The sequence below is a fragment of the Ursus arctos genome, unplaced genomic scaffold (genome assembly GCF_023065955.2).
Source record: "Ursus arctos isolate Adak ecotype North America unplaced genomic scaffold, UrsArc2.0 scaffold_6, whole genome shotgun sequence".
Lineage (NCBI taxonomy): Eukaryota > Metazoa > Chordata > Mammalia > Carnivora > Ursidae > Ursus > Ursus arctos.
In genome coordinates, this window is record NW_026623078.1 from 50,370,385 (window position 1) to 50,383,768 (window position 13,384).

Here is a 13,384-nt window from a genome sequence, read left to right on the forward strand (position 1 = left end):
TTCAAGATGTACTATGAACCCAGAAGAGAAAAAGACCTCTGGTAAGCAAAAACTGACACAAAGAGCATGTACTTTACTTTCGGAAAGGAATAGCTACTGTCAGGTCAGGTAGTTATTTCTAAGTACCAGTTTAGAAAAGGACACAGTAATGAGCATGACAGGTAACAGTGAAAGACAAGACTAGGTTTAGGGAAAAAACAGCCACACGTATACAGCAACAAAGCTTCAAACGTAACAAAAAAGCACACCTGACTGTTTCTATCAACTAAAACTGTGAACAATTCTATATACTGTTTCTATGACTGTTTTCATGAACAAGAAAAGCAAGATCATTTGCTTTTTTTATCAGTTTCAGAAGACTAGGTCAAGTGCCTTCATCTTGGAATGATTTCCATCGAAACCAGCTGTATAAAAGTGTTTGCAAAATATTTTTAAAATATAATGCTTAAAGTGGTTTACTTCATTTATTTGGAAAATCCATTACATGGTATACCATACTTTCCAATGATGCTAAATATATAGTTATAACCATATCACTATTTTGGCAGGCTCTTCAAAATCACATGAGTTCTTTGTGAATATTAATTAAAGCTATCCAATCAAGTGCTGAGAGTCTATATAAAGGGAGGGGGGAATCCCACTGTCTTATTTACTTAGTACTTGGATTCTCTTATGTAAGGAAAAAACAAACAAAAACAAAAACAAAACCTTGGAAGTATACAATGAGAAGCAAATTCATAGAAGGAAAATTCATTCTACCGAGGAAAGAAAATCATCAAAAAAATACTTTCTTCTCAAGAGTTTAATTTGTATATTTTTAATTTCCCCTGGAATTTTATGAGATTTCATTGCTAAATTTGACCCTAATTTCTTATAATTCTTAGAATTTACATGAACTATAAATTTCATCCAGAGCAATCATTTCTCTATGATCCAAACCTCTATGATACAAATTTCACTGATAACTAAAAATGTTTGAATAGCTGAATGTTGGAAAATGGCTACTGATTATTGTTTAACTGCAAGATGACAGACTAATTCACATATCAGCTTATAGGTGCAACCTAATGCAGTAATTAATAGAGTAAGTAAGTAGTAACACTAAAACTAATTCTTTCTAAAGTTACATAACATAGCATCAAATGTAAAGTCACTGAGACAAATACCTTAGCTTATTTATGCGGAAGTACAATAAAACTTAACAAGAGAGGCTAATATCAAAACTAAAAAGGAATAACATATGGCACTGAATATCTGGATATACTTCATTTTGCAATTCATCATACTGTAGTCATGGCTGAATTTATAAAGCAGCTTCAAGATGCCCTTGAATTTTGTTTGCGCACAGATACACTTTTATGTACGTAAGACAAAGCAGGCTAAAAGTTCTACCTTAAAAAAGAAAAAAAAAAAGCCTGAAATCTAATCTTATCACTAGTGGTGTCTTTTGTCTTGGATTCATTTATTTTCTGTATCTATTTTGTTTAAAAAAAAACTGGGTCGGGGCGCCTGGGTGGCGCAGTCGTTGGGTGTCTGCCTTCGGCCCAGGGCGTGATCCTGGCGTTCCGGGATCGAGTCCCACATCGGGCTCCTCCGCTGGGAGCCTGCTTCTTCCTCTCCCACTCCCCCTGCTTGTGTTCCCTCTCTTGCTGGCTGTCTCTCTGTCACATAAATAAATAAAATCTTTAAAAAAAAAGAAAAAAGAAAAAACTGGGTCACCTGAAACATTCAGAGGTGAGGAAGAAGAGAGGCTGGATATTAGGATGACACTGGGTCAAAGGGTAACCAAAATAAGAGAGGCAGAATGTGAAGGTAAAAGTCCATTCCAAACAGCCTCTATCACAGACTTTGTCTATACATGCCCAATTTCTGATTTAAACTTAGAAACATAAAGGTATGGTAGAGATATCATCCAGAGGAAGAAAGGCAAAACTGCCAGTGCGATCACATTTTTTGACACAGTATCCCATAGTTGCACGAATGAGTCATGAAGAAATGCTATTTAAAATTAAAGTAGCATTAACCACATTAGCGCCCAGGTTAGGGTCCTGAAATACCATTTCTCATAAAAAGAAAGTAGTACTTCTAGGAGAAATGGTTGATTCCAGATCCAGAACAGGAAATGGACACGATGAGCCCTGAACATCTTATCACAGCAGAGAACAAGGAAGCTATGCGTCATGTTGTCTCTGAAGGGACTCCCACTGATCCAAGATGGGGGGACACTTTGAGCTTCAGCAACGGGAACTGCAATGGATTAAAATCCATCAAATATGTTTAAATCCATAGCACTTAAAAAAAAAAGAAAAGAAAAGAACTGGTCCCCTTTGGAGAAAAATAGGAAACTAATTCATTCTCTTGAAAACAGGTAAAGGGGAAGAATGAAGCATTTATCCTGTCTTTCTTTTATAAATTGTACCATTGGGTAATCAAACAAAAGATGAGGGAGGTGACTCTCTATAAAAACATTCCAACTAATAAATGAAAACAAAATGATGTATTTAGAATGTCACCATTTTGCAACACTTAATGAATTAACAGAAATAAGCACTAACCATCAACAGCTGCTAACACCACAAAAAAAGAGAGACAACTACACACTAAGTGACTAATATAGTCTTGCCAAACACCACCTATAACAATGCCTAAGGGATTGAAATTGAGCCTGTCAGTGTCTGGATCCAGTTACTCATTGGCAGAAAATATGGAGGGTAAAAAGAACAGTAGCACTGTACCTTGGGTAAGCAATCAGAAAAATCCTGTGGGGGGGGGGGCGCCTGGGTGGCACAGAGGTTAAGCGTCTGCCTTCAGCTCAGGGCGTGATCCCGGCATTATGGGATCGAGCCCCGCATCAGGCTCCTCTGCTGTGAGCCTGCTTCTTCCTCTCCCACTCCCCCTGCTTGTGTTCCCTCTCTCGCTGGCTGTCTCTATCTCTGTCAAATAAATAAAATCTTTAAAAAAAAAAAAAAAAGAAAAATCCTGTGGGATTTTGGGATCCCTGTGGGAGCCTACAAACAACCTGTGGGAAACTACAAACAACCTGCAATCTTCAACAGGAAAAAAAGAAAAGGAATGGACGGCTAACGTAAAGATCAAAAGTGACATTCCCTATAAAAACTATTTTTTAATTGGCAAGACTAACCTAGAGTGTCTAGCAAAGCACATTTAGGTTATTACTCTAAAAGTCGGTATAAGGTACAGGGAAAGGCAGCTATGACTGGGATGGAACACTAAGAAGGAAGGGTGGCAGAGTTCTATTTCTTAACCTGACTGGTGATTACAAAGGTGTCTGCCTATGGTAATCATCATGCCATCTGTCTGTTTCTTACTGACGTTTTATTTTGCAATAAAAAACGTCTTTTAATAGCAGGTTATCAGGACACCTGAACGTTGCAAAGACCTAACAAAGGCTTGGTATGATTCCCATTCTCTAGACTAATGCAGTGAAAATAATAGGTTAAAAAAAGAAGTCAGTGCCCATCATTTCCTCCTACCCACTTCCACTTCTAAGGGAACCACCTAATATCACATTTGGGGCCCAAAAGATTCACTTTCCTGGGCGTCGGGAAATTCTAAAAAAGACTATGAGAGACCCAAACCTGTTCCTCTTCCAGTCTTCCTCCAAACCCCAAGTTGCTCGAACACAGAACCTAGGAGCCAGAATTGCTTCTTTCTTCCTCAATTCCCGTATCTAGTCTATCAGCAAGGTGTTCACTTTTAACTCCAAAATATAACTTACATCTGTCCACACTTCTTTCCATCTCCACTGACTCCACCATCTAACCATGAACTATTGTCATGGCCTCCCAACTTGTTCCCCTGCTTTTATTCTTAACCCTCTACAACCTGTTCTACCCAAAGCAACCCGAATGATCTTTTAAAAACATAAACTGTGTACAATTCTGCTTAAAACTATTTAATGGCAGCCCAGTGCACTCTCACATCCAAATTCCTTTCCATGGCCTGCATCACTGAATCCCTGCCCATCTCTCTGACCTCATCTCCAACCACTTTCTCCCATTTTATAATCCAGCCACAGTGGCCTCATTTCAATTCCTCCCACACACTATGCTCTTTCCCACCTCTAGGCCTTCTCGCAGCTTTCCCTCTGCCAGGAATACTCTTTCCAGCTACTCACAAGGATAACTTCTCAACCCCATGTCACAGTATTACCTTCTCAGAGAAGCTCTGCCCAACTGCCCTATTAAACAGGTTCCACCATTTTTCTCTATCAGTAATGTGCTACTTCTATCCTTCATAGTTCAAGCTCCAACTAGAGTGTATGTTCTCTGGGATCAAAATCCTGAACTGCTTCGTTCAACAATGTACCCAGACCTAGCATTTGAAAGGCAGTTAATTAATAATTATAGAATATATGAATAAATGAGCAAATGAATGAACTCAAGGTTGACATCTAATTTCTGGCATGAGTAATGATCAGTGAGTAAACAAAGCCAATTTTTTTTTCTTCCAAGTTTTTATTTAAATTCTAGTTAGTAAACATAGTGTAATATTGGTTTCAGGAGTAGAATTTAGTGACTCATCACTTACATACAACACCCAGTACTCGTCATAACAAGTGCTCTCCTTAATACCCATCACCCATTTAGCCCATCCCCCACACACCTCCCTCCATCAACCCTCAGTTTGTTCTCTATCATTAAGAGTCTCTTACAGTTTAGAAAGCCAGTTTTTTAAAAAGAAACATGAGAATGGGGCAACTCAGCAGACTCAGGAAAGATCATCTGGCTCCAGAGAGAAAGAGTCAAGGAAATTAGCTGCCTATAATCTTTAATTCATGTTTTCCTCAAATATGTAAAAGGTTCACCCAAATTACAAAAATAATTTTAACTTGCATTCCTTTCCAACTATAGGACTCTAGGTCCAATGATTTCAGAAAATCAAAAATCCTAAAAATGAAAAATGATCTGGACAGAGAGTAACATTCCATATTTTGAAAATAAAAACTACCTCATCCTTGGAAACCCACATGCTCAACAATTTCCCCAATTTTCCAAGAAAGAAAGAGTGTGTGTGTGTGTGTGTGTGTGTGTGTATACCAAGATACTAATATTTATATCAAGATTATCCAGAACTATCTGAAAATGTTACTCTATCTGACCTCTTTACTAAGATGTCTGATTATCATATAAAATTTTGTTTTGTTTCGTTTTGTTTAAAGATTTTATTTATTTATTTGAGAGAGAAAGAGATAGCAAGAAAGCACAAGTGGGGGGCAGGGAGAGAGAGAGGGAGCCCAATGAGAGGCTCAATCCCAGGACCCAGGAATCATGATCTCTGCCTAAGACAGACACTTAACCAACTGAGCCACCCAGGTGCCCCTGATATCATATAAAATTTATAGACTAATTCAGAACCCACATATATTATCACATGTACCCCTATATTAATTACCAGCAATATTAACAGTTTTCTGTAATTCTCTTTTTGGTATAAAGTCATTTTGTAAGATATATCCTTTAGTATAGTTTTAAGAAGTTCAAGGTAATCCGTACCTTAATATTCATGGCATGCAAACAATGCACTTATTTTTAATATTCATACATGTCTATTTACATATTTGTTACTTTCATTTATTCAGTTTTAGACTCTGTTTGGAAAAAACAGTTGTAATAAGACATTTCAAATATAGAATCTGTTCTAAGAGCTAAGAATTGAAATTAGAATAATCCTAATATATGAGGCAATTCAAATAAAATCACAACAAAAAAGGGGCTTGGTACAAATAAAAAAGAAAGTTTCTATCAGATAGTATAAATTTTCTCTTCAGCAGAAAAACCTAGAGACCTCTGGTGCTTAGAAAGGGTGGCTGGGAGGGAGTCAGAAGAGGAGGCAATCATAATTAGAGCTTTGCACAGGGTCATTCTACACTAGAAGGCACATGTGCCTTTGCCTCATAGCAACCCTTTTAGTACATATTCTTTTGTGAACTCTGTCAGACATCATAGGTCATCATTTTCCATTTTCCCATACTTCATTCGGGGCCTATGTACTGCCCTGATACTGTCAAAATACTGTCATTTTTAAATAATAGCTTCCTTTCTTCCCTTCACCTCTATCCTATTGTATGTATAAGTGGGTAGGCTTACACTGTCTGGATACCCCTGGCAATGCCATCATCGAGCTTTTGAGTATTAGGACAGAGTTTGAAATGAAGTCAGTTTCTTGACTGTCACTACTACGTATGTCGACAATGTCTTTTCAAACTGCAGATCACAACCCATTAGTAGGTCATGAAAATAATTTGGTGCATCATGACCAGCAGTTTTTCAATGAAACAGAAGATAAAAGAAAATAGAAAAATACCAAAAACATCCCACATAGTACATGGTGTGAAACTGCTGTTTTAATTTTATATGTATGTGGGTCTATACTGGGTTTTACCACCAATATTTTTTTAATTTTCTGAGAGCCACTAATATATGATGGCTTGAGGCGACGGTACCTTTAGTTCAACACAGACTTCTTCGAAACCAGAAAAATTAAATTCAAAGCACTTTTCCCCCCTTATAATCCAAATAAGAAATACTCAATTTAAACCTTTTATTATTAAAGTTTTATTGATACACACTTCTGGAATGAGCATTTAACTTACTTCAAAAAACAAATTTCAACCTAGCTAACTGTGTTTAATATATGTTTACCTTTTTCTTTATATTTCTAACAAATTCTTTAGCACTAACATATGCTATATCTCAGTCCCTTGAAGAACAAAAGATAAATTAATCTTTGCCTCGGGTTGACTAAAGACCGAGTTTATCTCCTGTCTTAATGTGCAACTGAAGTTTGCTCACCTGGACCCACTCCAGATGTTACTGTCATCCCCCCAGTCTTCAGGAAGAGCCAACTGACCGTTCCCATCTAAAGGGCCTAAATTGGGGCGCCTGGGTGGCACAGCGGTTAAGCACCTGCCTTCGGCTCAGGGCGTGATCCCAGTGTTATGGGATCGAGCCCCACATCAGGCTCCTCCACTATGAGCCTGCTTCTTCCTCTCCCACTCCCTCTGCTTGTGTTCCCTCTCTCGCTGGCTGTCTCTATCTCTGTCAAATAAATAAATAAATAAATAAATAAATAAATAAATAAATAAATAAAATCTTTAAAAAAAAAAAAAATAAATAAAGGGCCTAAATCAATTCTTTTTTTTTTTTTTAAGATTTATTTATTTATTTATTTATTTATTTTATTTGACAGAGAGAGACAGCCATCGAGAGAGGGAACACAAGCAGGGGGAGTGGGAGAGGAAGAAGCAGGCTCATAGTGGAGGAGCCTGATGTGGGGCTCGATCCCATAACGCCGGGATCACGCCTGAGCCGAAGGCAGACACTTAACGACTGCGCCACCCAGGCGCCCCTAAAGGGCCTAAATCAATTCTAAAGAAGTTGGTGCCACCCCCAATTAACCAAGAAAAGCCAAAAGGAGAACAGATATGTTTTAGGGACCAAGTTAGTAATGCAAAAGGATGCTCCTGTTTGCTTGATTCTTTTCTTGCCCTTTGAAATACTTAGAACCTCCTCCCCTAGCCTGCCTCTGAAGTTGGGAGCTTCCCTCAGGGCCTACTATTACCTGAGCCTGCTGCCTTTGTTTTGTAACAGTCCTCAGGTCATCTTCTCAAAGAAAACTCTAGGTCCCCAAGTGTGAATCTCTCCAATAATAACTACAGAATTCTGATTCCAAGGGCATATGAATCAGGAATATAGACATAAAATAAAGCCCACACCTCTTCTCATTGCAATGTCTTCCTGATTTTCATCATACCCTACTATCTGCTTGTCTGGTTTGTTGCTTTGTCCCACACAACTCAATTCTAAGAGTTGATAGTTTCTGGCTGTTTATCTGCATTCCCAATTTCTGGTCTAAGGTCAGGGCTACTGATACTACAGGTTGATATGGGCTTTTCATGCTGAGGAATCTATAAATACCTTCTACTTTACCCTTCTATATCCTCATCCTTTTACTTTCACTTTTTCATTCCCTAATAATTTATCTTCTGACTGATAACTTCATTTGTTCATAGCAACACTTCCCCTAGGAAATAATTGTTTTCTTACCTTCACTTTTCATTTGCGTGAATGCACTTTGTAATCCTAACATGTTAACTTGAATCTTCAACTATACTTCCCCCAACTACCTTTTCACACTATAAAAAAAAGAAAAAAAAATTGCAAAGAATCCAACCACGGCTTAAATCAAAGAACTTTCCTTATCTGTCTCAAGAATAAATTTCAGGAACTTATTCCCTTCTTATTATCCTTCCAGTGTTTTCACTGTTCCACATCAACTTTTTTCTCCAAGTATACCTTAATGAATTTTAATTTTAAATAACTATTAATCCTATAATCTAACTGAGGAACAAGGCCTGTCTGGTAAAGTCTATCTCTTCAGCAATTGTATTCTGGCCTCTCTTTAACAAATAATATCTATATAACTACCTATCTTCAAGCAACCAGATTTTTCATACTACCCACCACCTATCACAGAAACCCACCCCTTTATGAATGTTCCACTCAGTGAAGATCTCATGCTTTGATCATTTCCTCTTCCCTCTCTTAAAACTTACCTATTGTGTGGTCATTTTTCTTTCAGGTAGCAGTTCCGCTACAAAGAAATCTGAGAAACTCAACTTACCAAAACACTAATAATTAAGAACCATTTAATGGACTTCCATTCCCAGAAGGACTTCATTTTCATTAAGGACTTATGAAGACCTCTGTGACAAACCTGTTAAGGAAAGCTGGGGAATCTAAAAGCTATTCTGATACTGCAAGTCAGTGACTATAGGTGATCACATCTATTGCCTACATTTAACACAGCCTTGTTGGTGAGACCAAATCAATGATGTGAGGTAGAAATGGTCTTCCAGATCCTATAGTCACTATTCTTAGATCTGGCTGCATAGTGGAATCTCCAACTTCCAGAGGACAAGAATGATACCAAAGAGCAAAAGTAGGCACTAACACCCAAGCCTAACACTAGGTCAGATATATATGAACAACATGAAAAAATATAAAGACACATATGGTATGGAAATAACAAATACCCAATTCAGGACAGTGACAATCCTTTGGCGGATAGGGAGGGAATGCAACTGGAAAGAGATATACTTAGGGAAATTCAACTATATTCGCAATATTTTATTTCTAAAGCTGGGTAATGTGATACACAAGTACTTATTAAATTAGCCCCCATTATCTTTTGAATATCTAAAATTTTGTAACTGAAAAAAGAACAATATGAAGATGGCATATACTCAAACGGACATCATATTAGGAATACAGAGAAATACCTTAGGCTAGAAAGCACTCAAACAAGATACCTTACGAAGGAGGCCTTGAAGGAAGAATAAAACATAGATTACTAGCAAAAAACTAACACAAACTTCTCTAAAGGAAAAGCATGAACAAAGGTAAAGCTGGGAGTACCCATAACCTACAACCTAAATAAAAAACAAAAGGGAAACTTCAGGAGGACAGATTCATCTTGGAGAAGAGTAACAAAAGCCTGGGGATTAAATCTGAGACCAAGTGAGAGGGGTCTTGGGTACTAAGTAGTGTGCCCCAATCCAAAAAAAAAAAAAAAAAAAATTAAAGGAATAATAGCATGGTGGAAAGTGATGTTTTTAACAAACAAATCAGAAGTCATTTGCAGGTTGAACTAAAGCAAACAGTGTCCTATGGATCATTAGAAGGTTCTATAGGGCAGCAAAAGGGGAACAGGAGGTAAGGCATTGAGAACCAGGTCCTAGTGCCCTGCCTCTACTGCAAACAGAGCCTTCTGCTGCTAAGTTTTTTGAAACCACTGCACTAAAGTACCTAGTTGGAAGACACTGCTGTAAATCAAGGATAAGGGTCATAAAACCCAGGAATGGGGTAATTGTATCAAAAATGAAAAAGGGAAAAGAAAATGAATCCAGACTTTTTGATGGAGAATTCAATAGGCCTTAGTGACAAACTAGATGGAATAATGAAAGAGTAGATCTGCATGAAAAAATCAAATACACCAACTGAACAGGAGCTGCTGGTCATACTGACTTGAGCATCAGCAACATAAATGTGACCATGTAAAAATGTCTGAGCCCTAAGGAAGTGCTACTCAAAGCAGAAAAGCAAAGTGACATTCTTACACGGATTAGGAAAAGAACAAGCAGAGGGCCACAGGATTGTACAAAGAAATGACCATCACATCATGGAAGGCTAAGAAAGAGACTTTTTAAAAAGAGGTATCACTGTGTACAGTGTGAGAGGGTGCACAGCCTTTGCAGCCAATCCGACTCAGGGTTCTGGCATCTCCTCCACTTGACCAAATTACTGAACCTCTCTGAGTTTCACGGAATAAGCGAAGAATAAACTAACAACATTCAATATCACTGAACACATTATAGAGCACTGTGCTAAGTGCTTTACACATGACCTATTTTAATCCTCACAACACACTTTACAGATGAAGAAATTAAATTTAGAACTAGCATAGTAAGCTGCAGAGCCAGAATTCCTATTTCTTAGGACAATAAAATAAAGGAATATATATATATTCCTTTATTTTATTGATATATATATATATTCCTTTATTTTATTGATATATATATATTCCTTTATTTTATTGATATATATATATGTAATATATATATATGTAATATATATGTAATATATATATGTAATATATATATGTAATATATATATGTAATATATATATGTAATATATATATGTAATATATATATGTAATATATATATGTAATATATATATATGTAATATATATATGTAATATATATATATGTAATATATATATATGTAATATATATATATGTAATATATATATATATGTAATATATATATGTAATATATATATATGTAATATATATATATGTAATATATATATATGTAATATATATATATGTAATATATATATGTAATATATATATGTAATATATATATATGTAATATATATATATGTAATATATATATATGTAATATATATATATGTAATATATATATATGTAATATATATATATATATATATGTAAAGTTCCTGGCAAACAAAATGACCTCAAAAACAGCATCTATATTTTATCATTAGAAGGTAAGGATCAATAGGGAGAACACAAATCTCACTGTCAGTTATCCCTGTCACAGCCTTCCATGTGGCAAACTCTTTTAGTGTCCTCAGCTACAAAACAGGATTGATACCTGTGATCCAACCTACTTAATAGGGTTGCTATTATGAAAACGAAAATGCTATGAAAAAATTTTAAGTGATATTCGAACATATGGGGTTACTGTCATATATCTTGCTTTTCAGAAATGCCTTCCTGGATCAACATAAGTCTTTCTGAAGAGAACTAAAAATAAGCCTGCTGGATGTGCAAGCATCACTGTGAAAAGTATAAATGACATGGAATGATTAAATATACCATCCACGTCTCCCCCTGAGTCCTCTAGGTTTTCTAGAGTTCCTGCAAGGCCAAGGGGTCTCTTAAACACCTATAAAGAAACTCTGATAACTTAGAGCTAATGAACAGCGCTTCTACTTCAATTTGGAGTTGTTCGAATTGGCCTTAGGGCATTATCTCAGAGGTGCCCCCTTATAGTCTTCCAAAATAGAAAAGAAAAAAAAGTTTCCAATTTTTTTCTATGGTATTAAAACTGGGTGCCCACTCAATACTAGAATTCAACACAAAATACCAGATAAAAAAACTATCAAAGCTCTGTCTGTTAGCAGGTCTCTTTTGGAAACCCCTCCACAACCCCCCCCCCCCCGCTTTTTTCACCTGAACAGATGGTTTCCAGGCCTCAAGGCTCACATGTCCAGTCACACAATTCACAACAGTTCACGAAGTTCCTACCTTTTTAATTATCCTATGTTAATGAATATATCACCTTTCATCTGAAGATCTCAAAGTATCAGAACACTAGAACTCCTTAATCTTCACAACAGCACTCTCCAGGAGACAGATTAGTACTCTTATTTCATAAAAAATGAAAGACTGAGATTAAATGCTTTAAACACCAGTTAACTGATGTTGATTCATTCTTGGGAGAAAAAAATGCACATTATGAACTGGTATCTATGGACAGACTTGATTTAGCTTGCCCATTTCAAACACTACTTTAAAAGCATCTATTGTGTACTCTTGCTCTTCCAATATATGAAAGATTAAATATAAACTAATAGCAAGTACCAAAACATCACTATTTTTATATGCTAAAAGAAAAACAAAAACTATATGGGGGAGGGGTTCTAATTTAAGATTCCTACTGTCTTGCATCCATAAATACTTTTGAACTTGAGGGGGGTCGGGGGAGGAACACCTGTCAGTGCAGTGTATCTACAAGTTTTACACACTGTGTAGCTATTAATATTGAATTCCTTAAGCTGTTAATAAATAACCCGCCTTCTCAAATAAAAGGCAGTATTATGAAAAACATTTGACAAGAACGCCTCCACGGCTGTAAGCAGCCTAATTAATTTCCCAGTTTTGCATCTCCGGGCTTCGTGAACTTGCCAGGAGGGAAAAGTCCGCCGGCCCGGGAGTCCGGCCGCGGGGAGCCCCGCACTGCCCGGAGACTTTCCACGCCGCCAGGCCCGGCTCGCGGGAGAGGCGAGGCTCGGCCTCCCCGCGGGCCCCCTCAGCCTGTGGACAGACGCGGCCCGGCGCTCGGAACTGCCTCCCGGCGCTCGGAACTGCCTCCCGACGCCCGGCGCGCCCGGCCCGGGCCCGACAGTCGCTGACTGGGGTCGCGGTCCGGCGGCCTAGCCGCCCCCACCGTCCCCGCCCGCGGCCGCCGGCGCCGCCTCCCTCCTTCTCCCGGCTCCCAGAGTTCGTTACCTCTTGGGCGCTGGCGGCTGCTCCATGGCGGCCGGGGACAGAAGGAGGGACGTGGTGGGTGGTGAAGGCCGGAGGGAGAAGAGGAGCCGGAGCACCGGCCGGCCGAGCCCCGGGAACCACAGGGGGAAACTCCAGGAACTCGGACCAACTTTCCCGTAACTCCGCGGCGGATCCCCCTCCCGCTCGGGAGCGCGGCTCCTCCCGGCCCGCCCCGCCCCTCGGCCGCCGGCCGCTGGCCGCCGTCCTGGGAGAGTGGGCGGAGCCAGCCGCGGCCTTGGCATAGTAGGCGGAGCCAGGCCCGGGTGGGGTGGGCGGAGTCGGGGGCGGAGGGAAGCGCCGGGCACAACGCAGGGAGTGGAAAAACGGCGCGGAGACTGGAAGAAGTAGAGGTTAGGGCCTAGTCAGGATTCAGAACCTGTCTATTCTGGCCAGGGGGTACCTTCCTTGAGCCGGCCGAGAGCAGCCGCTCCACATTTGCCTCCATTGCTTTTGCCTCAATCCCGTTTGACTCATTTCTCTGGATTCCCCAAACATCCCAAGC

The 13,384-nt window shown here is 38.8% G+C and overlaps 1 protein-coding gene across 3 annotated transcripts in view; it reads right to left on the reverse strand.

The window, feature by feature from the left end:
* The window catches only part of STK3 (serine/threonine kinase 3), a 262,758-nt gene extending 249,683 nt beyond the window's left edge, over positions 1 to 13,075 (reverse strand). For 2 of the 3 annotated variants that reach the window (XM_026495662.4, XM_026495661.4), the window contains exon 1: positions 12,844 to 13,075. In XM_026495662.4, the coding sequence (XP_026351447.1) occupies positions 12,844 to 12,869 (26 nt within the window). In that variant the 5' untranslated portion in view covers positions 12,870 to 13,075. Of the gene's footprint in view, positions 1 to 8,069; positions 8,157 to 12,843 lie in introns of those variants that run through there. The other variant, XM_057308112.1, reaches the window with a different exon arrangement.
* Positions 13,076 to 13,384: the final 309 nt, after the last annotated feature.